At 49.6% G+C, this 27446-nt stretch overlaps 1 protein-coding gene across 7 annotated transcripts in view; it reads left to right on the top strand.

Moving 5' to 3' along the window:
* KIAA1671 overlaps nucleotides 1–27446 on the top strand; it is a 245237-nt gene that overhangs the window by 199649 nt on the left and 18142 nt on the right. For all 7 annotated transcript variants that reach the window (XM_054675950.2, XM_009438006.4, XM_054675952.1 and 4 more), the window contains 3 exons: nucleotides 18993–19111; nucleotides 22400–22649; nucleotides 25523–25697. In XM_054675950.2, coding sequence (XP_054531925.1) covers nucleotides 18993–19111; nucleotides 22400–22649; nucleotides 25523–25697 — 544 coding nt within the window. The remainder of the gene's footprint in view (nucleotides 1–18992; nucleotides 19112–22399; nucleotides 22650–25522; nucleotides 25698–27446) is intronic.

The raw sequence follows: 27446 nt of genomic DNA on the forward strand, positions 1-27446 counted from the left end.
CTGGTGCTTCAGCCTCCCGAGAAGCTGGGACTACAGGTGTGAGCCACCACGCCCGGCTAGTTTTTGTATTTTTATTAGAGACTGGGTTTTGTTATGTTGGCCAGGCTGCTCCTGAACTCCTGGCCTTAAGTGATCCGCCCGCCTAAGCCTCCCAATGACATGGATTCTTTTGTAGCTAGTGTCCGTTCATTTTCCCTGCTTTGACTGACTTCCTGTGTCAGTGAATATAGACCAGCAGCCTCATTTTCAGTAGCTGCGCTATATTCTATTTTTCAGGTTACGCCCACTTTATTTCGTCAGGCCCTGAATGATTTTTGGATACTTAGATTGCTTCCAGTTTTTGTGTCTTATAAATAATGCTGCAGTGAACATTACTGAGTATTCATTCTCACACACCTGCGTAATCAGAACAACTTTTAGCAGTAGAGTGACTGGGACCCAGGCCAAGCCCATATGCAGTTTTAAGGCTGTGCTGCACATTGCTGAGTGGGTTTAAAAGTCCATTTTCATGGCCATTTACATGTGTGTGTGAGGTGATTAAATCACTCCCATGTCAGCTAAACCTTGCTGTGAGCACATGTGTACACACAAACACATGCATGCAGGCACACAGACACATGCATGTACAGAGGAACATACACTGACTAGTTGCCTAATTTCTCTGAGCTTCAGTTTTCTCCTATATAAATGCCACACCAGGTTTGCAGTCCCCAGTCCACCCTTCTGAAATTCAAAAAGCTCTCATTTGAGCAAAACTTGCCCCTGTACCAATGCACCTGGGTGAGTTGGTCTGTCACCCAGGCTGGAATGCAGTGGCGCGATCTTGGCTAACTGCAACCTCTACCTCCTGAGTTCAAGCGATTCTCCTGCCTCAGCCTCCTGAGTAGCTGGGATTACAGGTGCATGCCACCACGCCCAGCCAATGTTTGTATTTTTAGTGGAGATGGGGGGTTTCACCATGTTGGCCAGGCTGGTCTCGAACTCCTGACCTCAGGTGATCCACTCGCCTCGGCCTCCCAAAGTCCTGGGATTATAGGTGTGAGCCACCATGCCTCGCCTAATTTTTGTATTTTTATTCCTGATTTTTTTTTAATGCCACATGGTAAGGCTCTTCCTATGTGTCATGAAATATTAACATGTTTGCTTGTGGAGTGTTGTCCTACTCACATGTTTATGAACCTTGTTTTCATTTATCATCCCCTAAGGGGCCTTTCTAAACATTTTTTCCCTAGTTGCCTTCCCAGTAACTGTACTACCACATAGTATAGTATATCAATAGTATATCTGTACTGCCACAGATAAATTGTATATCTGTATATGTACCATATGCATATCTATGCATTATACATTGAAAGATATTTTTCCCACACATCCCCCAAGAAACAATTTTCCCCGCTTGGGGATAATACCACCCCTGTTGAGACTGCACCAACTAGACCAGTAGTTCTCAACCTGGTGTGACTTTGCCCCCAGAACATTTGGCCTTGTCTGGAGACATTTTTGGTTGTTGTGATGGAATGGGGTGCTACTGACATTGGTGGCTGGAGTCCAGGGATCCCACATTGCACAGGACGGCCCCCACCACATGTCCGTAGTGCCATGGTTGGGAAACCCCATCCTAGACCTCACTGGGGGAATCTCACAATATGCAATATACCCATGCATTGCCTTTCTAAAACCTGAAAAGTCCTGAGTTGGAAACATACCTGGCCCCTGGGTTTGAGATTGGGGCTGGTGGAGCTGTGACAGTAGAACCCACCTCACGGTGTTGGTGAGAGGCCCCTTTGGGGGCTGGCATAGTCAAATGCATTGCTGGGCACCTGCCCCACAGTGTGTGCTCGCCCAGGAAGAACCCAAACGCCTAGAGTCCTGGGCACTCGGATGTTGCCCTACATTGAGAAATGGGCCCTTCTGCCACAGAGCATCCTGGCTGCAGCATCCCAGAGGCCTTGGGGATAATTAAGGAGCCTTAATTTGGGAGCCTGGACGAATCAGAGAAGTGCAGTCCCTGCCCAAGGCTGCACAAGCTTCTAAGTGCTGGGGAGCCAGGATTGGAGCCCGGGTCTGCCTCACCCCAAGGCGCCTGCTAACCTGGTGTCTCTTCCATGTATCCTGTGACCTTCAAGGTCTGCAGCTGACATCCTAGCACCTCAGGGCCAAGAGACTACTTCTTTTCTTCGCTGCTTCAGGCATTCTTGGGAGGTACAGAGAGGTATCAGGGAGGAGGACAGTCTAGGTGTGACTTCTCAGTCAGCCAAGTAAGGTCCGGCTCCAAGGATGTCCAGGGCTTCCCTACGTGCCTGAAAGCCTGCCTATGCAGTGGGTTTGTTGTTTTATTTGGGGGCTTTGATCCAGGCACTGTGTCTGCCTGAACTGGCCTCTGGGTTCTCCACATGCACCAGCTTTGTAGCCAGCTGATAAGCTGCCTTCAACGGCCCTAGTCCCTGTGTCTCGGGGCTCACAGTTGTGGCTTCCAGAGAGCTCACCAGATTGCTCTGATCAACTTAGGACCTAACACCCATATGATGCGCAGATAATCACTTGCTCGTTCCTCCTCAGGACAGACAGGAACCACTGCAGGAGGTCGTTCTGTCCCGACTTGGGCATTGTTAAGGGTTGGCCAAAGACATACCATCCACTTGGGTGTTTTCCAGGGCCTCTGGCTTACCATGGGGTGGATTGGGAAATGGGGTGGGTGGAGCTAGCTGTGAGTTAGAACAGACAGCACTCTAGGCCTGGGCAGAGTCTTTGAACAAAGCCACAGGCTGGGCTGAGCACCAGAAGGAAACAGAGCCCTTGGCTCTGTCTCAGGCAATGGAATGTCAGCCCGACTGGTTTTCCCCCTTTCCCTGGGGTGGGGTGTTCATCAACAAAGGACTCTCCTTGCTGGTTGACAGCCTGAGGTTCCAGGCACCCCCTCAGCCCCACTGCGAGGTCCCCAACTCCAGAGGAAGAGAGACTCCATTCATGCTGAGCTTCCTATAGGCCCCAGCTCTGCCAGGCCAGCCATGCAAGGCTGCTCTGCAGGGCAGATGAGAGGGGGCTGTCCAGGCACACAAAATAGTAGGCTCTTAATAGATACGATGCTTAACTTCCCCAGGCTGTTCCTTCTGGCTGCTTTGCCTTCCCTGATATCCCCACCTGTCTTGTCACACCCTCCTCAGAGCCCTCTGTCACCTGCCACTCAGGCCTTCTGCGCCCTCTCCCCCGCTCTGTCTGAGGCCCAGGGGACCTTGGATACTTGGGATAGGAAACTTTGATTAATCAGCGGACCTCAATTTGAGATGGCATTTTCTGCCCCTTGCTCTTTTTAAACCTATTCATAATAATTTTAGCATCTTTCCACATCAGCCCTTCAATTTCTACCTTCTGAAGCGGCAGTCATTGTTTTGAATGGAGACACCATGTTAATTCCCTTGCACTGATAAGCTATAGTTTAGGTATCAGGTGCTCTTGTGGAAGGGCAGTTGGGTTGTGTGTTTGCTGTTACCAAAAACAGTGCTGCTGGGACCATTCCTTTGTGTGTGCATTTGTGTGTGTATTATATATGTTTTGTGTGTATGTGTATTTGTGTCTGTTTCTATGTATTTGTGTATGTGTGTGTGTGTGGTTTTTTGTGGGTATGCATTTGTGTATATTTGTGTGTATGCAGCTGTGTGTGTGTGTGTATTGGGTGCATGTATTTATATGTGTTTTTGTGTTGTCTATTTTTTGTGTATGTGTGTGCATTGGTGTAGATGTTTGTATGTGTACATTTGTGCATGTGTATGTGCTTATGTATATTTGTGTTTGTGTGAAAGTGTTTTTTGTGTATATGCATTTGTGTGTGCATATGTAAGTATTGTGTATGTGTGTATGCATATCTGTGTGTTTATACATGTGGTTATGTGTATATTTTTGTGTATATGCATTTGCATGTGTATATACCTATGTGTGTATTTGTATTTATGTACCTGTGCTTGTGTGTATTTGTATATATGTGTGTTTATGTGTATTTTTTCTGTGTCTATGCATTTGCCTGTATATGTGTGTATTTGTATGTATGCACCTGTACTTGTATTTGTGTATGTGTATGTATATAGTTTTTTTGTGTATATATATTTATATAAATATATATAAATACACACATATATATGTATGTGTGTATTTGTGTGTATCTTTTTTGTGCATGTATGTGTGTATGTGCTTTTTCTTTTTTTTTTTTTGAGATGGAGTCTTGCTGTGGCGCCCAGGCTGGAGTGCAGTGGCGTGATCTCGGCTCACTGCAAGCTCTCACCTCCAAGGTTCATGCCATTCTCCTGCCTCAGCCTCCCGAGTAGCTGGGACTACAGGCACCCGCCACCATGCCTGGCTAATATTTTTGTATTTTTTTAGTAGAGATGGGGTTTCACCGTGTTAGCCAGGATGGTCTTGATCTCCTGACCTCGTGATCCGCCCTCCTCGGCTTCCCAAAGTGCTGGGATTACAGGCATGAGCCACCGTGCCTGGCCTGTATGTGCTTTTTATGTATATGTAATTGTGTGCATATATGTGTGTATTTGTGTGTATGCATTTGTGTGTGTTTATATTTTCATGTGTATATGTGTGTGTATATGTGTGCATGTTTGTGTTTTGTGTACATGTTTGTGTGCATTTGTGTGTGTGTGTGCATGTGTTGTGTTTACATGTATTTGTATGTATATATGTGTATGTGTGCATCTGTATGTGTTTTTGTGTCTTTGCATGTGTGTATATATACATATATGTGTGCATCTGCATGTGTTTGTGTATGTGTTTTGTGTATATGTGTTTGTGTATATACTCATGTATGTATGCATCTATGTGTATGTGTTTTGTGTATATACATTTGTGTGTATATACATGTATGTGTGGATCTGTGTGTGCGTGCATCTGTCTGCTGGATGGACTTCCAGTAGCAGGGATGGTCAAGCCACTTTGTGACATTGGAATGTCATCATTCCCATAGAACACAGCTGAGTTGGTGGCAGTGTCCTGGCAGGGAGAGAGAGACCAGGCCTTGGGCTGGAGGATTTGGGGTCCTCAGTCAATGGGGAGACACACCCAGCTCCCTGCCTCCTCAACAGGTTTACACGTACGCTGCAAGGCTGCAGTTCTGTCACCTGACAAGTTGAGCCCTAGCCTGAAATAAACTGTGAGAGAGATGTTTTGACATGTGATGTTTCAAAAAAAGAAGTCAAATTGGGCTTAGTCTGTTTTAAGAATCCCTCCAAGAGGAGCCAAGTTGGGATCAGTGGGAGCAGATTCCATTAAAAGGAGATGCTGGGAAACGTAAAAGAATTATATACTTACATATAATTATACATTTTCAAAATGTACTTTTTATATCACTAGCCGCAAATGTTACAAAATACAAAAAGAGGCAGAATAAAAAAAAGTCATCTCTCCCCGTCCTCTAGTCACGCAATTCCTCTCCTAGAGACAAGTATGATTGCAGTTTTCTTGTGTCCTTAGGTATTCTGTGCGTTTTGATCTTTACTTTTTTCCCCCTCACGAATGGCAGGGTCTGCCACCTGTTACTTTGCACCTTGCTTTACTCACTAGACAGTGAATCTTGGAGGTCGTTCCATGTCAGTAAACTTATGTCTGCCTCATTCTTTTTAACTATTCTTTCTAACAATTAAATAGAGTTCTACATTATAATTGTTCTATAATTTAGGTTAAATACATTTTTTAAAACTCCAAATTCTCTTTTCCCTTGACTCATCATAACCTTAGAACTGTAGAGCTTATATTAACAGAAATTCTGAGTTAAAAAGAACATCAAATTTGTCTATCTCCATGCAAGAGTGCCACAGTACTTCTAGAATGTTCTGTGCCCCTCCCCTCTCCCCTGATTATTTTGGGCATTTTTCTTCTCCCTCAGGATCAGTCTCTCCTATTTTGCACCTAAATGTATCACACAGGCCACCCCAGTTTCACTGTCAGCACACTGCACATAGTTTTTTTTTTTTTCCTGTTCTTTTTATTTATTTTTTATTCAGATGGAGTCTCCCTCTGTTGCCCAGGCTGGAGTGCAGTGGCACGATCTCAGCTTAGTGCAACCTCCACCTCCCAGGTTCATGCCTTTCTCCTGCCTCAGCCTCCCGAGTAGCTGGGACTACAGGTACCCACCACCACGCCCGGCTAATTTTTTGTATTTTTAGTAGAGATGGGGTTTCACTGTGTCAGGCAGGATGGTCTTGATCTCCTGACCTTGTGATCCGCCTGCCTCGGCCTCCCAAAGTGCTGGGATTACAGGCATGAGCCACCATGCCCAGCCCACATAGTGTTTTATAAAAAACAATTTGTTTTAAAAAGCAACAAGAATTAAATTTTAAGGACATATATAAAAGCAGATGGTCCTGTGATATATCAAGAGGGTCTGGGTAAATAGCAGTGTCATTCTGACATTAGAGAGGGGGCAGGGAGTCATTTATGGGTTCATTCACTCCATCCATCCATCCATCTTCACTTGCTTCCTGTCCACTGTGGCTGTCTCTGAACTTGTCACTGGCATTTGAGGGCGAACAGACCCCAGTTCCTGACCTCAGGGAGCTTACAGTTTAGAGAACACAGTCAAATGATAATCACAGCCCAGCCCAATAATTTCTATGATGGGGTGAGCACAGGGGGTTCTATGGGGGTCCTAAGAACCCACCTGGGGATGGGGCCAGCCAGGAGAGGCTTCCTGGGGGAGTGGATGCCTGGGCTGCATTTTAGGGACACATTCCAAACAGACCCCGGGCCATACTGCCAGCAGCCGAGACACTGGACCAAGGAGTACTTCCTGGGTAAAACTGCAGTGGGTGTTGGTAGAGTGGGGAATCGCAGGCCACTAACTTGAAGCCCAGCCACCTGGGTTTGAATGGAGCTCCTTCCTCTCTGTGCCTCGGTCTTCTCATGCAGAAAGTGGGGATAGTAACAGTACCTGATTCCTCGGATTGTTGGGAGGACTAAATGTCACGGCCCAGCATGCAGTAAGCACCATCCAAGTGTCTGCTATTGTTACTATTTAATGTCTCAGAGCTTCAGCTCACTTATCTGTGAAATGGGGATATTAACAGTATCTATTATGGGAATTAAACTTGATGGTCTACATAAGGAATTTGACATGGTGCCAGGCGTGCAGTTGGCGCTTCTTAGGTGTTTGTGGCTGTTACTATTCTTATTGCCTCCCTGCCTACCTCTGACACCCACAGCGCAGGCTCTAGGGTGCCCACTGGGCTTCTTGGGTCTAGGGGAACCCTGCCTCTGAGGCCGACAGGAGCCTGGGCCTCCCAGCCCAGCTGTTGTTTGTGTTTATAGCCTCCAAGGAAGCCCCCACTCAGAGCCTTGTCAGGCACTCCCAGCCGGGAAACCAAATACGCCTCCTGCAGACCAGCTGCAAACTTGTGTTCCTGTCACTTTGGGTAACGCTTGTCCCATGGAGACAGCATGTCTCTACCACAGGCATCATTTTGCAGCCTGCACACCACGGTGGATGACTCATCTGCCCTGCAGAGCTGGGGCTGCGGATCATTATGCGATGTAGGACCTTCCCCAGGGTGCCCTTGGAGGGAGTCCTAGTCTCCCTGGACGTCAGGTCCAGGGAGATACTGGGGGATCTGATTTAGGTAGCCACTCTGGTTCTTAGCTGAAAGACAGAACTGTCAGGCCTCATCAGAACCTGTTAGCACCTTGTCATGATGTTTGTTAAAACGATGTGTTTGGGAACTGAACAGTGGACACCAACATCATCATGTGGACTGGCATCTGTTTGGCACCGACCACATGCCAGGCATGTGCTAGTTCTCCCCAGACATTGACAGAATCCTGCCAACACCTCCAAGCTTCCCATTTTACAGATAGGGAAGTTGAGGCTAGAAAGGTTGAGTTGTTGTAGCTAGCAAGTGGTAGAGCTGGATTTGCTCTGGTCTGCTCGGTCATAGAGCCCTAGCTCAGAACTGCTAACCTGTCCCACCTGCAATACATCAGAGCATCAGGATAGGTTAATTTTATATCTGCAATCTAAAAGTTTGTGGTTTAGATTGCTAATCAGTAAGGGCTGTTAGCATATCTGTGGAATGTTTATAAAAACTGGTTTTATTGAAGCCCCAAGGAGTGAACCCCATTATTTCATCATTAATTAGGTGGGTGCACCGCCAACACTGTGAACAATCTGAATACATGCTCATTTAAAGGGGAATGAGCCAAACCCTTTACACTGACAGTTCATGCAGAACGTTTTGTAAACACTGGACATTAGCCAGCAGTCAGAGGTTAGCCATCAAGCTGCAGAGAGCTGCTGAGACCTCCAGTCCCAGACTATTGATCACCAACAGAGTAAACTGAGGCACAGAGAAGGGCAGGGCCTTGCTTGAGGTCATCTAGGGAGTGGAGCCGGAGCTGAGGATGGCACCTTTGCTCATGACAACAGGTCAGGAGGTACAGCTCAGCCACATGCACACAGGTGCACACGGGTGTGCCCCTGCGGGTGGAGCCACAGAGCCGCAGCCCAGGTGGGCCCATCCAGCCCCCTCATTCAGAGGCTTGGGCACCCCTCCACCTCCCTGTTACTCTTGCCCTGTGTCTCTCTGCGCCCGTCTCCGTGCTTCTCAGTCTTGGGCTTGCTCTTTCGGTTCGGTCTTGCTCCCATCTCTGTCCTTGCTGCTTCTCTCTCTGCCTCTGCCTGCCTGTCTCTGTCTCCCTCTCCTCTTCTGCTCTCCCTCCTCCACACCAGGCTTGCACCAACCCCAGAGACCGCAAGGCCTTCCTGCCCCACTGAGTAGTGTCCACAGCATGTCCTGAGTAGCCTGCAGCCAGGAGATCAGCCCAGACCCTGGACCATCCCCCTGCCTCAGCCACCACATCCAGCCACACCTGACTACACCTGGCCACACCTGGCCCAGCCAGGCCACACCTACATTGTTGTCCTTGGAGCCCACTGAGGGGGAGTCAGTGGCTGCTGTCCCACAACTTTCCCTAAGAAGTGCCATTCCTCCCCTGACATAGAGCTGGGGATGGGGCAAGACTTGGCTTGTGCTGTAACCAGAGGTGACACAGTGGTCTGCCCGGAAGCCCATCATACATCCTGACTTCTCTCTCAGCTGGGACCCAAGTCCATGGGAGGGGATGCTGTGCATGTTTTTGCTGGCAGCTTTGAGAGAGGGTCCTGAGGGGTCTGCCCAGCCTCATATCCCATCTAGTTCCTTCTAGTCTGACCCCCTTCCTTCCCCTTCCCTTCCCTCCTCACCTCTCCCTTCCTCTCCCATCCCTTTCTTCTGTTTCTCCCTTCCTAACTTTCCTTCTCCTTCTTTCTTCCCTCCTTCCCTCCTTCCTATTTACTGAGCACTTACTATGTGCCAGGTACTGTAACTAAGCACTGAGAATTGTGACAAAAAACAGCGACCCCCTTGGAGACTGCATGTGCTGGGAGGGACACACATTCAACGAGTCATACAAATAATTTCAGTACCACCAACTGAGGCCAGGGCTCTGATGGGGAGGATGCCCACGTAGACCACTGGGGATCAGGAAAGCCCCTAAGAGGAGCTGACATCAGTGTGCCATCTGAAGGATGAGTGGGCCTGGGCCCGTGGAGGCAGCATCCTAGGCAGAGCCAACAGCTCAGACAGGGGCCTGTGGCACGATGGTGCCTTGTGTGTGTGAGGATCACGTGGCCAAATCAGAACAGATGAGGAAAGAGGGTGAGATAAGGGCACCAGGAGTGAGTGCCGGTCAAGTGGGACCCACAGGGCCCAGTGAGGACCCCGGCTTTATCTTCAGAGTGCTGGAAGGGAGCTGCTGGAGGGATGGGAGCATGTGTGCCGAGGCCTTGCTGGACCTTCTGAAAAGACGGTCCTGACAGCTGGGCGTGCAGGGTGGATGTGGGACAGACTGGGGGACTTGGCCAATCCTTGGTCTCCAGCCCCTCCCCTTCTCCTTTTCCTGGGCCCAACTGAGACCACACCTGTGGATGCACTTTGGGATGGCCTGTGGTGACCAGAGCACTGGCCAGGGAGTCAGGGACACTGGGTTTCAGGCCTGGCTGGGCATGCCTCCCACGGCTTGGTCCTTAGTTTTCCCCTCTATAAAATGGTTATTGAGGACCCAGGAAAGCTCTCAGTGTCAAGCCAGAGCCAGGAGAATGTGCTGTCTTTGGATGTCTTTGGGTGCCAGGCAAACTCAGGTTCAAATCCCAGCTCCACCCCTTCCAAACCATGTGACCTTGGGCATGCCAGATCGACTCCCTGGGCCTCAGTCTCCTCCTCTGTGAAATGGGTTCCTCATGGTTCCTACTTCATAGGCTTCTTGGGAGCTTTCCATGGCATAATGATTGGCACATTGTCAGCGCTCAGGAGTGTCAGCCCCTGCCATTATTGTTACTCTTATTGCTTGGCCATGGTACTGGTCTGGCCTGGACACAGGATGAGAAGCTGCCTGGGCCCACAGGGGCACTGGGACAGAGCGTGTGTCCCCCACGCTGGCCTGGGCCCCATGACCACAGTGCTCCCTGCACAGCTGGGGGTATAGAATTGCAGAGGGGATTGGGACACACTTCTGGAATCTCTCAGAACTGCTCTGTCAGCTGTGTGCCACCGAGCACTGCCCTGACTCAGGGTTCTTTCTTAGGCGGATGTGTCAAACACCCCAAAATACATGCAGGTGTAATATTTTCTCTTTTTCCCATTTCCTGTGTAACTATGTCACCTTTTCTATTTAAGAAACTCATGGTTACTCACTGCAAAAATATTATTCTCAGAAACATATTTCTCCAACAAATGTTTATTCCACAACTACTAGAGGTGAGGTGTTGTTCTAAGTGCTGGGGTACTGTGATGAATGAAAGAGCCTCTATAGATCAGAGATCAGCAAACTACTGCCTGAAAGCAAAATCTAGCCGGCTACTTCTTTTGTAAATAAAGTTTTATTGGGACACAGCCATGCACACTCATTTAGCTATGAGTCTTGTGCTGCCTTTGCATTAACAACAGCAGAATTGAGTAACTGGAACAGAGACCATCATGACCCACAAAGCCCAAAATATTTACTATCTAGCCCTTTATAGAAAAAGTTTGCTAAACTCTGGTGTAGATTGACTAAGAGCCTGTTTCTGATTGGTACTTAACTTATGATGTGTACATATACTCCCATTTATGTGTTTGTTTTCACAAAACTGGTGTCACAACACACATTGTTTTGTTACCTTAAAAAAATTTTTTTTGGCCTGGCATGGTGGCTTAGGCCTATAATCCCAGCACTTTGGGAGGCAGAGGCAGGTAGATCGCTTGAGCCCAGGAATTCAAGACCAGCCTGGGCAACACGGTGAAACCTTGTCTCTACAAAAAATACAAAAATTAGCCAGGCATGGTGGCACATGCCTGTAGTCCCAGCTACTCAGGAGGCTAAGATGGGAGGATCACTTAAGCCTGTGGAGTCGAGGCTGCAGTGAGCCGTTGACAGTGTCACTGCACTCCAGCCTGGGTGATAGAGTGAGACATTGCCTCAAAAAAATTTTTTTTTCTTTTTCTTTCTTTTTTTTTTTTTTTTTACATTTTCTAGTTTATGGCAGACATCTTTCTGTGACAGTAAATATTACTTCTGGACATTATTTTCCTTGGCTGTATTTTTTTTTTTTTTTTTTTTGAGATGGAGTCTCACACTGTCACCCAGGCTGGAGTGCAGTGGTGCGATCTCTGCTCATTGCAACCTCCGCTACCCGGGTTCAAGTGATACTCTTACCTCAGCCTCCAAAGTAGCTGGGACTACAGGTGCACGCCACCACGCCCAGCTAATTTTTATATTTTTAGCAGAGATGGGGTTTCACAATGTTGGCTGGGATGGTCTCGATCTCTTGACCTTGTGATGCCCACCTCGGCCTCCCAAAGTGCTGGGATTACAGGCATGAGCCACCACGCCCGGCCATTCCTTGGCTGTATTTATCCATTGCATGGATATTGTATTTCACCGTCTCCTGCCTTATTGAACATTTAGGTTGTTTCTAGTATTTTGCAATAATAACTAATCCTGCAGGGCGGTGTCCATGTTCATAGATCTTGGCAGGTATCTCTGATGGTTTCCTTGAGATAAATTTCTGGAGCAAAAGTTACTGAATTAAGGCTATGCAGATTTTAAATTTGGGGACATATATTATGGGTTGTTTTAATATAGCCTTTAGGGGGTACGTGTTAGCCTGTCTCCCCAAAGCTGTCCACTGAGGCACTTGTCTTTGCCTGCAAGACAAGGGCCCAGAGTTCTCACCTTCCAGTGGCTTTGGGGCTTGGCAAGCCAGTCCAGGCAAGTGGTTTTTAAACCTGCCAAGTCTTGAGGTTTTTCAGAGCATTGTAACCTACATCTGTTTCTGAGAGCCTCCTGATGCATCATAGAAAAGGTGGGGCAGGTAGAATGTTGGTGGCAGGAAGGAGCACTGGGAAAGGAGCCCAGAGCCTGGGTTCCAGTCTCCCCAGCTCCGCTTCCCACTCACCAGGAGAACTAAGAGCCCCATAGCTGTTCCTGTTTCTGGGCTTCCATTTTCTCATCTGAAAAGGAAGGGCCAACTGAATGGACTCAGGGGGTCCGTCCAGGTGTACATTACAGTATTCAGTCAACCTCATTTGACATATGACCAAACCAAGGTAGAGATTGGAGACTTGGATAAATGGAGACCAATTCAGGCAGAGCTCTCTGCCTGCCTTTTAATTCATCATGTGTATTTTCAGAGTATCTTGTAGATTATCCACCTGCCTGCAGTCACTAAGGTGTTTTTTACAGCAGCCTGTGAAGCAAAAGAGTTGGAAGAACATCCTGCCTTAAAGCTAATAAAACAACCTGACTTGTAGAAAGTGAGTTGCAGGGGCCCGGTATGGTGGCTCATGCCTGTAATCCCAGCACTTTGGGAGGCCAAGGCAGGCGGATCATGAGGTCAGGAGTTCAAGACCAGCCTGGGCAACATGGTGAAACCCCGTCTCTACTAAAAATACAAAAATTAGCTGGGCCTGGTGGCACGCACCTGTAGTCCCAGCTATTCGGGAGGCTGAGGCAGGAGAATCACTTGAACCCAGGAGGCGGAGCTTGCAGTGAGCCGAGATTGCCCTATTACACTCCAGCCCGGGCAACAGAGTGAGACTGTCTCGGGAAAAAAAAAAAGAGAGAGAGAGAGTTGCAGGCGTGTGTGTGTGTGTGTGTGTGTGTGTGTGTGTGTGTGTGTGTGTGTGTCTGTGGTTGATTTTGAGGCCTCGTAGCTCTGGGGCTAAGCTCAAGTGTTGATTTGAAGTCCCGCCAAGTTCTGGTAGAATGATGAGGCATGAATAACTTGTAATGCACACAAGGTTACCAGGATACTAACTAGAGAAAGTGCTGATTAACAGCTTGCTTTCTTAAACTGCATTTACAAGATGAATTCCCTTAGGTAACCCTAGCCCCTGCATGACTCCAAATTTGACGGTCTGTGTTAAAGAGCAGAGAATGCAGTTATATTCACCATAACCTGCTTTGATTGAACATTGAGACACAGAGAAGTAGCTCGTCCAAGGTCACATAGCTACTATGTGGTGGTCTCTGGATTCAAGTCCAGGTGTTCTGGCTCTGGAAGCAGTGTTTGTTCAGGGAAGACTGCTGAGAAACTGATAAATGATAATTATTATACTGTGGAAAGTTCTACAGCAGTGCTGTACACTACAGCTTTCTACAGTGATAGAAATGTATTCTCCATGCTGTTCAGCATGGTGGGTGGCTGTGGAGCTCTTGAAATATGGCTAGTGCCACAGGGGAACTGAATTCTTAGTATTAGTTAATGTCAATTTAAATTAAATTCAAATAGTCATAAGTGGCTAGTGGCTACTGTATCAGATGGCACAGATGTAGAGACCTGAGGTCTAGGGGACAATGGGAGCCTGGGGCCTCCTGAGCCAGCCCTCAGGGTAGGACGGTGGGAAAGTTCTGGGAAGGCTTCCTGGCCATCAAAGTTGAAATCTGAATGGTAACTTGGAGGTGGTGGCTGCTCCACCAGGCCTGGAGGTGAGAGGGAGGAATGTGAGGGGAGGGAAATGGGGCTGGAGGAGCCAGTGGGAGGGACTGGGGGGTGAGAGGAGGGGTATGGGAGGAGGGAAGCAACACTGAAGGAGCTGCTGAGCCCACCAGGCCCCGCACCCATGCAGGTCCCGCAGGCCGTAACCCTTTCCCTAACCCCAGCCCTTACCTGGAGGGACGTGGGGGGCTGTGGAAGGGCTTTGAGCAGGGACCTATTCAGTTTTGGAAAGTAGAATGAGAAGCACATACAGGGCGAAGGATGCCAGGGGAGGTCCCCCGGAAGCTGCCGCCGTGGGTGAACAGATAGCTGGTCATAGCTGGAAGGAATGTTCCAGAAAGAGACTTTGAAGGACTGAGGATCGATGCAGTATGGCAGTGAAGGAGAGAGAGGAGGGAGCAGCGCTGGCCTCAGGACCCTCAGTGTGGCATTAGGCGGTGGAGGGAGAAAACCCATCCATCCCTGACTCTTGGAGAGTTCAGATCCCTGAACCTGAATCCCAAACGTCTGTGGGGGAGGGCACACAGATGGTTGTATAAAGGGAAGCCACCATGTTTTGGTTGGACACCATTTATCCCCAGGGCCATCTGCAAGAGGTCTGGAAACTGCCCCCCTGCCGCCTGCCCTGGTTTCACCCTCAGCAATGGACTTGACCTTTTGGTTTCTAGGGGGCCCCTGCAAATTCCTTCTTCCATCACTCAGCCCTGAGGGGGATCCCCCTCTCTCAGGGATTTTAAGAACCCTTTGCCAAGGCTCCATTCCCCTGCCTGACTCCAAAGAGGGCCTGAAAATTGCTGTCATCATGACGGTTCCCATCTCCTGGGTACTCATTTATGTGCCAGGCAGTGAGCTTAACACTTTCTGAAGATTATCTGTTGATACCTCAAAACAGTCCTTGTTTTTCCAGTGTGAAAACTGAGGCTTGGATGGGTGGGGTCACTTAGCCAGGCCACACAGCTGGGCAGAGCAGAGACAGCAAGCCCTGCCCTGCGTCCCCACCCTTGCTATAAGCTGTCACTCCTCTGCCTCCCGCTGAGCTTAGCATACACAGGCACAAGCCCAGCATCCACCTTGCAGCCTCGGGACAACAAGCTGCTTGGGACAACGATGTCTTGTCCTCCACCAGAAACAACCCCTAAGTCCCCAGCATCTGGCCTCTGAATCTGACCTCTGAAGGGCATTAAGTTAGGGAATGGCCAGTTCCATCACATCTTTGAAAACAGTAAGGAGCTGGGAGCGGGCTCAGATGACCACTTCTAGCCTTGCGTCCCAGGGAGAATTCTGTCGATGGTGCTGTGCCTCTGAGTATATCAGGTGGCCTTGCCTTGCAAGGCAAAAACATAACACTCCCCAGCAGGGCCTGAGTGCATCCCTACAGCGTGCTAACAGCTATCCCTATGTGCTGCCCGTAGGCTTGGAAGTTAGGCAGCCTCTTCCAAAGCTGGCTTGCTCATCTGGATCCCAAAGCCCTTTGACCTGGTGACTCTATACCTAGGAATTTCTCTTACGGGAATAATTGCAAAGATGTGTTGATTTAGCCTCAGGGGTGTTCGTCATATTATTGATTATAGTGGTGAAGAAAATCCTCAGCAACCAAAAGTCCCAGCACTTGGGGACTGGTTATAATGGAAGATGCTGCATCCAAAAAGTGAAATATTCTTCAGCCAGTAAAATGGTGATGTAGGTGAATTGATCCTGAGAAAATTCCGGGCAGGACTATGACAGGATACTGTCTTTGGGTGATAAGTTCTTTTAAAATGTATTCTTTGTGATTTTCCGTTACTCCTAAATGTTTTACAGTGAGTAAGGTGTTATGTTGTAACTAGAGACAGAAAAGCTTCTACAGACAGTAGAATTAAGAGTGGACAGCAGCTCTTATTCGGGTCTATGAGTGTAGCCATTTAGCAGGGGTGACTGAGGGATTTATTCTGAATTCCCGTCCTTGTATACACCTCATTCACAGTATTCCCACGAACATCATGGGGTACATGAGTATCTCTAAAAGGCAAGAGAAAGAGAATGGAAAGGAGGTGACCATTTATGGGATGTTTCCTGAGTGCTGGGCCCTGTTCTAGGAGCTGTCAAGTTTGCGTCTGTGCCCTGGGGGTGACCATTATTTTCTCACTGAATTCTTGTAACTTCTCTGCAATTCAGAGAGGGAAGCCAGAGCCCTGAGGCCACACAGCAGGCTTTTCCCCAGGTGCCCACTCCTTCTGCAGGACCACATGGACCACAAGTGCTGTCTCGGCTCAGTGTGGTTCCAGAGAACCTGAGAAGAGGCTGGCTCCCCTGCCTGGGAAGAAGATAAACTGCTGAGGAACAATCAGCCCACCTCCGTTAACTAAGCACCTACTGCGTGCCAGGCAGGCTCCAAGAGGGGAACAGAAACATTGGAGCATCCCAGTCTTAAAGGGCACATCTGATGAGTTGCAGAATCCCAGAGCCTGCGTCTGTGCCGTGACCTCCCACGCCCAGTTACCCGGTGCCTAGCATGTAGTAGGAGCTCAGTAAATATCTGTTGTGTAATATAAATTATGTGTCACGTTCTGCCTGGTACAATTGATAAGTCATCCAGGGTATACAGTGGTGGCTCATGCCTGGAATCCCAGCACTGCGGGAGGCCGAGGTGGGCGGATCACCTGAGGCCAGGAGTTCGTGACCAGCCTGGGCAATGTGGTGAAACCCTGTCTCCACTAAAAATACAAATTAGCCAGGCATGGTGGTGTGTGCCTGTAATCCCAGCTTACTAAGGAGGCTGAGGCAAGAAAATCACTTGAACCTGGGAGGCGGAGGTTGCGGTGAGCCAAGATTGCACCACTGCACTCCAGCCTGGGAGACAGGGTGGGACTCCATCTAGGAAAAAAAAAAAAAAAGTTTAGGGAGGAGATATCACCATGGGTTGCAATAGCTTTGTTTAAGAAGGATGGATAGGGAGGTGGAATGATACAAACAAGGCTGCAGAGGCCAGGAGTGTGTGAGGCTTGTGTGGATATGGTATGTAGTAAGCCAAAGAGTGTGGGATAGAGAGTTTGTTTGGAGCAAGGGTAGGGGATGGGATCAGACAGGAAATTTGGGGGCTCGCTTTCAAGGGGCCTTGGATTTCTACGTGAGGACAATAGGGAACCCCGGAAGGTTTTTGAGCAGGAGATGATATGAAGCATATTCCAGCAGAATGTGCCTCCTGATCTCAAATGGAACAGAACGTAAGGAGTAAAGATGAGCCCCGTTTGTCTTTCTGGGCCAGTCTTATGCCCTAACCCCCATCTCCAAATTCCTCATCAAAAGACAGTGACTGGGGCTGGGCGTGGTGCCTCACCATGCAATGTAATTGCAATGCTTTGAGAGGCTGAGGCAGGAGGATTTCTTGAGCCCAGGAGATTAAGACCAGCCTGGGCAACATGACGAGACCCCATCTCTACAAAAAAAATTTTTTAAATAGCTGGGTGTGGTAGTGTATACCTATACTCCCAGCTTCTTGGGAGTCTCAGGCAGGAGGATTACTTGAGCCCCAGAGGCCAAGGCTGGAGTGAGCTGTGATTGCACCACTGTACTCCAGCCTAGGTGACAGGGTAAGACCTTGTCTCAAAAAAAAAAAAAAAAAAAAAAAGGTGACTGAGAGCGTCATTCAAAGCTTCAAAGCTCAGGCAGCCAAGGCCGTCTGAGTCATCAGTGTGCCAACGGCCCATCCAAGGATTGGACTTTTTGTTTTGTCTTGAGGGCACCAGCTTCTCCCCACTCAACAAAGCACAAGCCTAAGTGGCAGCCACTTCAGTGGCCACATTACAGGGAATGGGCTTTTAATTTGCGAAGCAGACAAATGAGGGAAGACAGCAGTTCAGTCATTTAATGGGGATTTATGGCCTTTCCACCGTGTGCCAGGCTTGGCCCTGTGGTCAGTTCTGTGCTAATCAGCACCCTTGCTCCCTGCGTGCCCTCTCTGAGTGCCCAGGCCGAGGGCCAAGACCAGCAATAGACCAGGTTGCAACAGCCCAAGGGATTGATGTTGCCTGAAGCGCAGTGGTTTGGACCTGGGGGTTGAATTCCACTTCGCTGGCTGTTTACTGGCTATTTGATTTGGGGCGTGTAATTTCATGTTTTTTGTTTGAGATGGAGTGTCTCTCTGTCGCCCAGGCTGGCGTGGTGCAGTCTTGGCTCATTGCAAGCTCCGCCTCCCGAGTTCACGCCATTCTCCTGCCTCAGCCTCCCAAGTAGCTGGAACTATAGGCGCCTGCCACCACACCCAGCTAATTTTTTATATTTTTAGTAGAGATGAGGTTTCACCGTGTTAGCCAGGATGGTCTCGATCTCCTGACCTCGTGATCCGCCCACCTCGGCCTCCCAAAGTACTGGGATTACAAGAGTGAGCCACCATACCCGGCCGTAATTTCATGTTTTTAAGCCTCAATTTTATCATCTGTAAAATGGGGATTGTAATAAGATCCACCCCATGGGATTGTCAAGGGACTGTAGTTCAACCAGGTGATCTCATGTCAAGAGCTCAACCCAATGCCTGTCCCAAGTTCGGTGCTCCATGGATGTTCTGTCTGGTGATGCGGTTGGGAAACACGGTGGTGGTAGGAACCTGGGCAAGCGGGTGCATGGAGCTTCCCCCAGCCAGATCCATGAGTCTGAGTAACACTGAAGATGAGAGAAGTGTGCCCAGGCTGTACTGTGAGGAGGAGAGAGGGCCATTGAGGTGGGGGCCAGGCGATGCCCTGCAGGGCTCCACATGCCAGGTAGGGTGACCACTTCATCCCAGTTGGCCCACTTTTAGCACTGAAAGTCCTGTATCTTGTGATATCTTGGTAAACCAGGACGATTGGTCACCCTAGTGCCCAGCCAAGATGTCTGGCCCCACTTAGGAAGGCAGCGGGTTGCTGGGATGGGTTTGAGCTGGGGGCCATGCGATCTGATTTGTGTGTCAGCCGGGACGGGGGTTCTGAGTACATTTCCTGGTAGAAATCTCACATCTGGCTTGTCTTTGCAGGACCAGCTGAAGCAGTGTTTCTCCCGGCGGCCCACTGAACCCAAGGACACTGACACCCTCGTGCACGAAGCCGGCAGCCAGTATGGGACGTGGACAGAGCAGTGCCAGAGCGGGGAGAGGTAGGACGCGTGCGACGGGATTCTGGCTGCAAAGGGGGCAGCTGGGCTGGAGTTGCTGCAGCCCACCCACCTCCTGATTTCTATATTGCTAAAACCTCCAGTCTGTAATTATAAAAGGAACCCATTCTTCTTTTAAAAAAGAAATTAGGAAGTACAAAAAAATAATAATAAAGATTATGGGCTGGGTGCGGTGGCTCACCTCTGTAATCCCAGCACTTTGGGAGGCTGAGGCGGGCGGATTGCCTGAGCTCAGGAGTTCGAGACCAGACTGGGAAACATGGTGGAACCCCGTCTCTACTAAAATACAAAAAATTAGCTGGGTGTGGCAGCATACGCCTGTAATCCCAGCTACTTGGGAGGCAGAGGCAGGAGAATCACTTGAACCTGGGAGGCGGAGGTTGCAGTGAGCCGGGATTGTGCCACTGCACTCCAGCCTGGGGGACAGAGCAAGACTCCGTCTCAAAAAAACAAAAAAAGATTATGGGTCAGCCACAGTGGCTCACACCTGTAATCCCAGCACTTTGGGAAGCCCAGGCGGGCAGATCACTTGAGGCCAGGAGTTTGAGACCAGCCTGGCCAACATGGCGAAACCCCATCTCTACTCAAAACGCAAAAAAAATTAGCTGGGTGTGGTGGTGGGCACCTGTGATGCCAGCTGCTCAGGAGGCTGAAGCACAAGAATCACTTGAACCCGGGAGGTGGAGGCTGCAGTAAGCCAAGATTGCGCCAATGCACTCAATCCAGCCTGGGCGACAGAGAGAGACACCTTGTCTAAAAAAATAATAATAATAAAAATAATGATATATGAAATATCCAAGATAGGCAAATACCATAGAGACAGAAAACAGATGAGGCGCTGGGGGTGGAGAGGGAATGGGGAGTGGCTGCTTCGTGGGTATCTGGTTTCCTTTTGGGGTGATGGAAATTTCTAGGATGACAGTGATGATGGCTCCACAACACTGTGACTGTCCTACATGTGACCAATGGCAAATTGTATTTTACCACAGTGATAAAAATGATAAAGTCACCAATATTAAAGTTGGCAGGAGGGTGATAGAATTGAAAATGGATAAGAAAAAGTAAAAGGAAAGCAAAGGTTTTTTACAGTGCCCGAGAAAGCTGTTTTTCCCACTGACCCATGAAATATGTGTTTAGTTATGAGCTTACTTAAATTTATCTAGAATACCCCTGCAAGAGCACTGGACTGAGAGTCTGGAAACCCAGGTCTTGGTTTTGCACATGTCACTGTGTGACCCTAGGAGCCCGTTCCTCTCTCGGGGTCTCCATTCCCCAGTTCTGACTCAGGACCTGTGGGACCTGGAGTGTGGACTTAGGTGCACCCCTGAGGGGGTGCTCCCTGCTGTCCTGCAGAGACAATGCAACTTCCCCTCCTCGGGCCACCCCAGGAGCATGGCACACCCAGCCTTGGACAGTGGTGCCACCTGCTGTCTCTCAGTGCTGTTACCTTCATCCCGTGTGGATTTGCCTCAATCCACCTTACAACCCTAACATCCTCCATATGACAAGTAATAAAATCATCCCAGAGCTGACAGAAAGCACGATGAAATGCCAGCACACCTGTGGAAAGTTCTGCTCAAGGGAGCAGACTGGTGGTCTTGAGAGTAGGCCCACTTGTCAGGTGTGCCCACCTGTCCTTTCTCAAGGCGAGGGTTTCCCATGACCTGGAGGCTTTGCTAGGCTATTGGCTTAGGTGTTCTTTTTAATATGTGGATGGAGGCAGGGCAGGAGGTTTTTAATGACTTGAATTATCTGTAAATTTTCTATCTTACATTATTCCAATGACCCAAGTGACACCTGATTATATTATCATAGGAAGAGATTTCAGAAGTAGGAGAGAGCCAAGGACATGGACGCTGGAGTCAGACTGCCTGGGCTCAATCCCAGTCCTGTTGCTGGGGACAAGCTAATTTACATCTCTATGCCTCAGTTTCCTCACCTTTAACAAGGTGAATAAGAATACTTAAGTTCATAAGGCCAATTATATTAGTCTGTTTTCACACTGCTATACAGAACTACCTGAGACTGGGTAATTTGTAAAGGAAAGAGGTTTAATTGACTCACAGTTCTGCAGGGCTGGGGAAGCCTCAGGAAACTTACAATCATGGCGGAAGGTGAAGGGGAAGCAAGGCACGTCCTACCTGGCAGCAGGAGAGAGAGAAGGGGAAGGTGCCACACACTTTTAAACCATCAGATCTTGTGAGAGCTCACTCACTATCATGAGAACAGCAAGGAGGACATCTGCCCCCATTATCCAATCACTTCCCCCCACCAGGCCATTCCTCCAATTCGACATGAGATTTAGTTGGGGACACAAATCCAAACCATGTCACCAACCCTAACTTGTAGGATTGTGGCAGTTATAGGCTAATCCTCATAGGATTATTGGAGAGGACTGAATGACACATTTTTTAGCACAATGCTTGGCACATAGTAAGTGCTCAGTAGATTTTTATTAAATGACTGAATGAATAAGTGAATGAAATAATGCAGGTCCCACCACCTGCTCTTCCATGCTGATAACAATTTGATCTACATCAGCACTGCCCAGCAGAAATACAACATCATGATTTGATCCTGATGCAATATATACATGTATTGAAACACCACTCTGTACCCCAGAAACGTGTAATTACTATGTATCGATTATAAATAAAAAAGAATTATAATGTAAGCTGCAAATGCAAGACATATATGTAATTTAAAATGTCCTGGTAGCTACACCAAAAGAATAAAAAGAAACAAGTGAAATTCAATTTGGGGATGTATTTTATCAGAACCAAGGGATCCAAAATACTATCATTTCCACATGTAATTAACATGAAAAGTTATTAGCGAGGCAGTTTACATTCTTTTTTTTCTATTCAAAGTATTGGAAATCCAGTGTGTAAGGTATAGGAAATCCAGTGTGTAAGATGCTCACGGCATATCTCAGCTCTGTCACTTGCTCCATTGCAAGGACCCAACAACCACCTGTGATAAGCAGCTTCCGTCCAGGACAGCGCAGGGCTAAAGGATCTTGAGTGGCACAGGCCTGACCCCTCCCATTCTGCACCTGGCCAGGTGTTCCAGGAAGTGCCTTAAACAGCACCTCGCTGGCACATCTTGTGCTGTTTCCAAAGAGGGTCTTCTGCTGGGATGTTCTGTCTGTTGTTACTTGGCTTATAAAACATACCCCAAGCTATGCTGCCTGCAGCATCCTTCACTTGAAATCCCGTTCTCTGAAACGTTCTCCATAACCATGTCTCCCTTCATTCCCTTTTTTGGCAGCTTGGCCACTGAGTCCCCAGATAGCAGTGCCACATCGACAAGGAAACAGCCCCCCAGCAGCCGTTTGTCTTCTCTGTCCTCCCAAACGGAGCCCACCTCGGCAGGGGACCAGTATGACTGCTCCAGGGACCAGCGGAGCACCAGCGTGGACCACTCCAGCACTGACCTGGAATCCACCGATGGGATGGAGGGGCCGCCTCCACCGGACGCCTGCCCTGAAAAGAGAGTAGATGACTTCTCCTTCATTGATGTAAGTCAGTGGCCAGGAGCATTTCTTCTTAAATGGAAATTCCAGCCTGTCTCTGTGAATTGCCACTTCAGGTGTAGGATCTGTGTGCCAGGGACCCTTGGAGTGGGTACGGAGGGCACTGTCTTTGAAATGGGACTCACTTATGCATGTATCTTGGACCTGCCATACACCTGCTGTGTGTCTTGGGGCAAATGTCTTCACCTCTCTGAGCCTCAGCTTCCTTATCCACTTGTAACCAGCATCAACAGCTCCACAGCCTCAAATACAATTGCATGCATTCAAATTAAAACTGATCTAAGCCCTCACCTGCCAGGTAAGCAGGGAGTCTGACCACTTACCCCTGGGCAGTAACCCTGAGGTTTATAGTTGCAAGCATGAAGAGCCTGGAGTTTGCTCAGAATGATTCTGCTGAACGTTCTCACTAAGGTCTTGCTTGGTACAACAGTGTCCCTGGTATCAGGGGATCCGACTGTCTCTGTAGTGGCTCTTCCAGGACAGAAAGTCCCCTCAGGCATGGGCACCTTTCATGGAGGTCCCAGGGGACAGCCCCTAGCACTCAGCTCTTTCAGGTCCCAAGCACAGCCAGGATGTCAGCTGCCCCAGCATAGCAGGTCAAACGGTCTCCTGCTCTAGCATCTTCCAGACCAGAACTTATCCTCCTTTCCCCTGGGAGCCCCACCTCCAGGGGTCAGGCAGGTCTTCCTTTTCAACCCTTGAAACCCAGGAGTGATGTCATTATTCTCCTCGCATAACAATAGGGCTACCTGCCCACTCTCTGGGGGATGGAACGTCTGCAAAATGTGAAAGGGACCCTCTCTCCTCGCAGTAAAGCCTCCCACCTACACACTTGGGCATGGCTACCCACATTTCCCCAGAGGAGGAACACCGCTGCTTTAGAAAAAGGGCTTCCTTTAGGGCTTCAAAGAGGATTCTCCTTCAGTATATGGCCAAGGTCTCTCGCTGGCACCTCTAGATCAGGGCAGAGACAAAGAAAGACACAAGTTGAGTCTTGATTGGGGAACCCCATTATATAACCATGGCCATGCCCACCTCCCTGGGTGTCATCAGGATTTAGTTGGGTGATATATTCAGTTATTCACTCAACAGACATGTATTGAGATCTTGCTGTGTGCCTTACATACCAGCATCATGTCACTGCATCATGAACTTTCCTGCTAGAACGCTAAGTGGTTCCTTCTTGATGTCCATTATAAACAACAGTCAGTGAGTGTTGACCACTGGCCCAGGCACATGTTAATAACCCCAGAGGCAAAACTGCCTGCCCATTTTGCAAATTCGCAAATCAAAGTGGCCATGGAGTGACTCTAAATGCTGGTGTCCCTAAGCATAGGTCTAACGCTTACTGAAATTATACTGAGGTTTATGTGTGATGCCCACCACGATTTGGGTCTCCTGTGGGGATACTGAGGTTTACGTATGGTGCCAACCATGATTTAGGTCTCCTGTGGGGACGGTTTGGAGGCCAAATGGGGAGGCGGAGGCGGGGCACTAAGGAATCCAGTCTCTGTACCAGGCTGAGGATGCAAGGGTGGCACCATCTTCCCCTCCAAGCCAGCCCCTCTGTCAGCGTGATTCTGTCCTGCTCTCTTGGACTCTGAAAACCTGGCTCTGTTAAGTGGCCGGAGAAGCAAGCCTGCCTCTAGGTGCAGCAGGCACTTTCTGATTTCTGTCTTTCCCCCTCTTTCGCTGGTCCCGTGCAAGTCTCCTCACAAGATACCACTGTGGCTGGTTTGGGAAGTAGCTATGATCAGCTCCTTCCACCACCCCATTGGGACTTTTGTTACTTACCATTGTTGGGAAATGATTCATTGAAATTAGCCTGTCATCACTGACTTAGAAGGCCTTGGGTGATGGAATTTCTCCAAAGTGGACCTAGGTGGAAGAAACCAACATTTCATGTAAGAACGTGAGCTTGCCGGAAAGAGCTCTTGGCTGTGAGCCGTGGTCAGGCTCTGACTGAAACAAGGGCTTTCCACACCTGAGCACAGGGAGTTCTCTCAGCCACTGTAGGAAGGAGGCACTCTGTTTATCTCCTTTTTATAAATAGGGACACCCAAGCTCAGAGAAGTGAAGCTCATTGCCCAAGGTCACATAGCCAGGATTCGAACCCAGCAGAGTTTGAACCCCAGCTCTGAGCACTTCACTGCTGTCTCCCAGGAGAATTCTGAGCCAGGCACTTCCCATCTCCTTACTGGGGCCCACCCAGATGGTCTGTGCTCCCCACCCTTTCACTGGGGATAGTAGTGACTTGGCAGCCCTCACCAACCCCCCACCTGTCGCAGCTCAGAGTGTGAGTCTTCAGGGATGCCTGAAAATTGACTCCTGATGTTTAGTAAGCTGCCCCCTCCCTTCCCACCTGCACCCTAGATTATGTGAGTAATGGAGGAATTCCACGGAGAATGTCTCAACCCGGGGACTCTGTGTGAATACAGTTGACAGAAGGATTTAGTTAGATGTTGAATCCATTATTCATTCAACAAACAAACATTTATTGAGCTCCTGCTGTGTACTGATCATTGCTGTAGATTACATGCTTGTGTGGTGGATGTCACTGGGAGGGAAAAGGCATTTGTATTATGTGCCTACTGGGTGCCAGGCAGCCAGGCACTGTACTCGGGCACTCAAGGTTCATTGTTCCACCTGACTTTTGTCATCAGCCTATGGGGTATGTTTTATGGGGAAATTTAGGCTTTGGGTGTTAGGTTACTGTTAAAATGTGGAAGCCCTGGCCTAGGTACCACCTAAATAGCCTCTTATCTGTCAGCGAAGCTGTGTACCACCAACTGTGTTGTGGTACCCTCCATTGATGGTTCCCTTGATTTTTTTCCTCTTCCTCCCTGCTGCTCCCAAAGCAAACCTCAGTCCTCGACTCAAGTGCCCTCAAGACCCGGGTGCAGCTCAGCAAGAGAAGCCGCCGCCGGGCCCCCATCTCCCACTCCCTCCGGCGCAGCCGATTTAGTGAGTCCGAGAGCAGATCACCTTTGGAGGATGAGACTGACAACACGTGGATGTTCAAAGACTCAACGGGTATGCCATGCCTTCTCTCCTCCTCAGATAGCACACTGAACAGCAGGAAGGATTTAGACTAAGCCCTACGAAAAAATTCCTGACTTGGAAGGCTGTAGATCATTAGAACACAATTACATAGGAAACTGATTTCTTTTTTTTTTTGTCTTAAACACACAGGTGTTTATTTAATTGTTCATTTAATTTTTAAGTTCACTTTACTACGTGGATGAGATGGGTGCATATTACAGTAGGCTTTCGCTATGAGAGCTGCCACCATGAGTAATATCCCAGCCCTCAGTTCTGCTTCCCTTTCTGAGTCCCACAAAGCCACATGTGGGCAGCCTTGGGTTCCCATCCCAGCTGGCTGCTCCTTCTGGGGCTGTCTTGGTGGGGAGAGGGAGATGGGGCAGTGGGTCCCTGCTGACCCCTGAGCTCTGCAGGGGTCAGGATCCTCCCGTGGTCCCTGGTGTGGCTCTGGAAGACGCTGGCAGTGCCCGGCCAAGGCCTCCCGCAGGATGGAAGCTGAGGTCCTAAGAGAACTCAGCCACCCCCTTCACATTTTACAGCAAGGGGCCGGGCAGCAGCTTTCGGATGGGGCTTCCGTGGAGAAGTGGGGGATGCTGCAGTGGTACAAAGACAGCCTCCCCCACTGCCGTCCTCCAGCTGACCGTCCTCCAAGGCCAGCACTGGGCATTCAAGGGAAAGAAGGAACTCAGCCCAGAGGGTGTGGGCAGGAGAGGCCTGGAGTCAGGCCTCGACCCACAGTCCCCTCTGGGTGCCAAGTGGGAAGGGTGTGGGGGCTGGCTTGGGAACCTTACCCACTGCCCTTCCAACACCTGGATCTGTGGGCAGCGGTCCCACAAAATCCCCCTTGGGGCTCCCTGAGGAGGACTTGTGGCTGCCACTTCCACCAGGGAAGAGGGCACAGGAGGGGCCAGCACTCCAAAGGGCTCTAGGGTGGGTCTTTCAAGGACATCTGCAAGGCCCTGGTGGGGAGGGGCGGCGGGGCTGTCCCACGGAGGCGCCTGGGCCAGAGGCTCTTTGGAACTCTTGCACTTCTGAGTGGGGGACTGTCCATGCTGCCCACAACCTCTAGACCATGCAGCCTGCTCATGGGTCCCTGGCAGAGAATGCCCACTCCCCAGCAGACTCAGGGCAAGGCCCCCAACTGCAGGCTTCCAGGAAGGCCCAGGGTGTCCACCTCAGGCCAGGTGGTCTCAGAGGACCCCTGTGCAACCACATTAAGGAGAGCTGCAGCCCCCACCCACCCGCCTGCCAGTTCAACAAGCTCCGGCTGCACACGCAGGCTCCCAGGCACCATCACCCGCCTCCCCCGTCGCCCCTCCCTCATGGGGAGCCCCTTCCCCCTGGAAAGACAGCAGGTACTGTAGCCTCGCCTGCTGGCCAGGGGCGCCGGCTCAGAGGACCTGCCCTGACCTGCACGTGCTGACCAGACAGCCCAGCGTAAGGACCCGCGATCCCACGCCACCGCCCTGGGTTTACCACGGTCACCACCACCTCTCTCACAGGGCCCCCGGGGGACCCAGCCGCGCCCGGCCTGGTGTCTGCACCGAGGGACCGTGTCTCGCCCGGCAGCTCCTGCAGGGGAAGCCGTGGTCAGCGACTCACCACGAGGACAGGGCAGGGCGGCTGAGTGCGGAAGAGAAGCATGAAGCTGGGGGCGGGGGTGGGGGAGGAGGAACAAAAGTCGCATCTAGACAGAGGTGAACGAAACAAAACCAAAACCCGAACGTGTTCTCTCGCAGG

Source organism: Pan troglodytes, chromosome 23 (genome assembly GCF_028858775.2).
Source record: "Pan troglodytes isolate AG18354 chromosome 23, NHGRI_mPanTro3-v2.0_pri, whole genome shotgun sequence".
NCBI classification, from domain to species: domain Eukaryota; kingdom Metazoa; phylum Chordata; class Mammalia; order Primates; family Hominidae; genus Pan; species Pan troglodytes.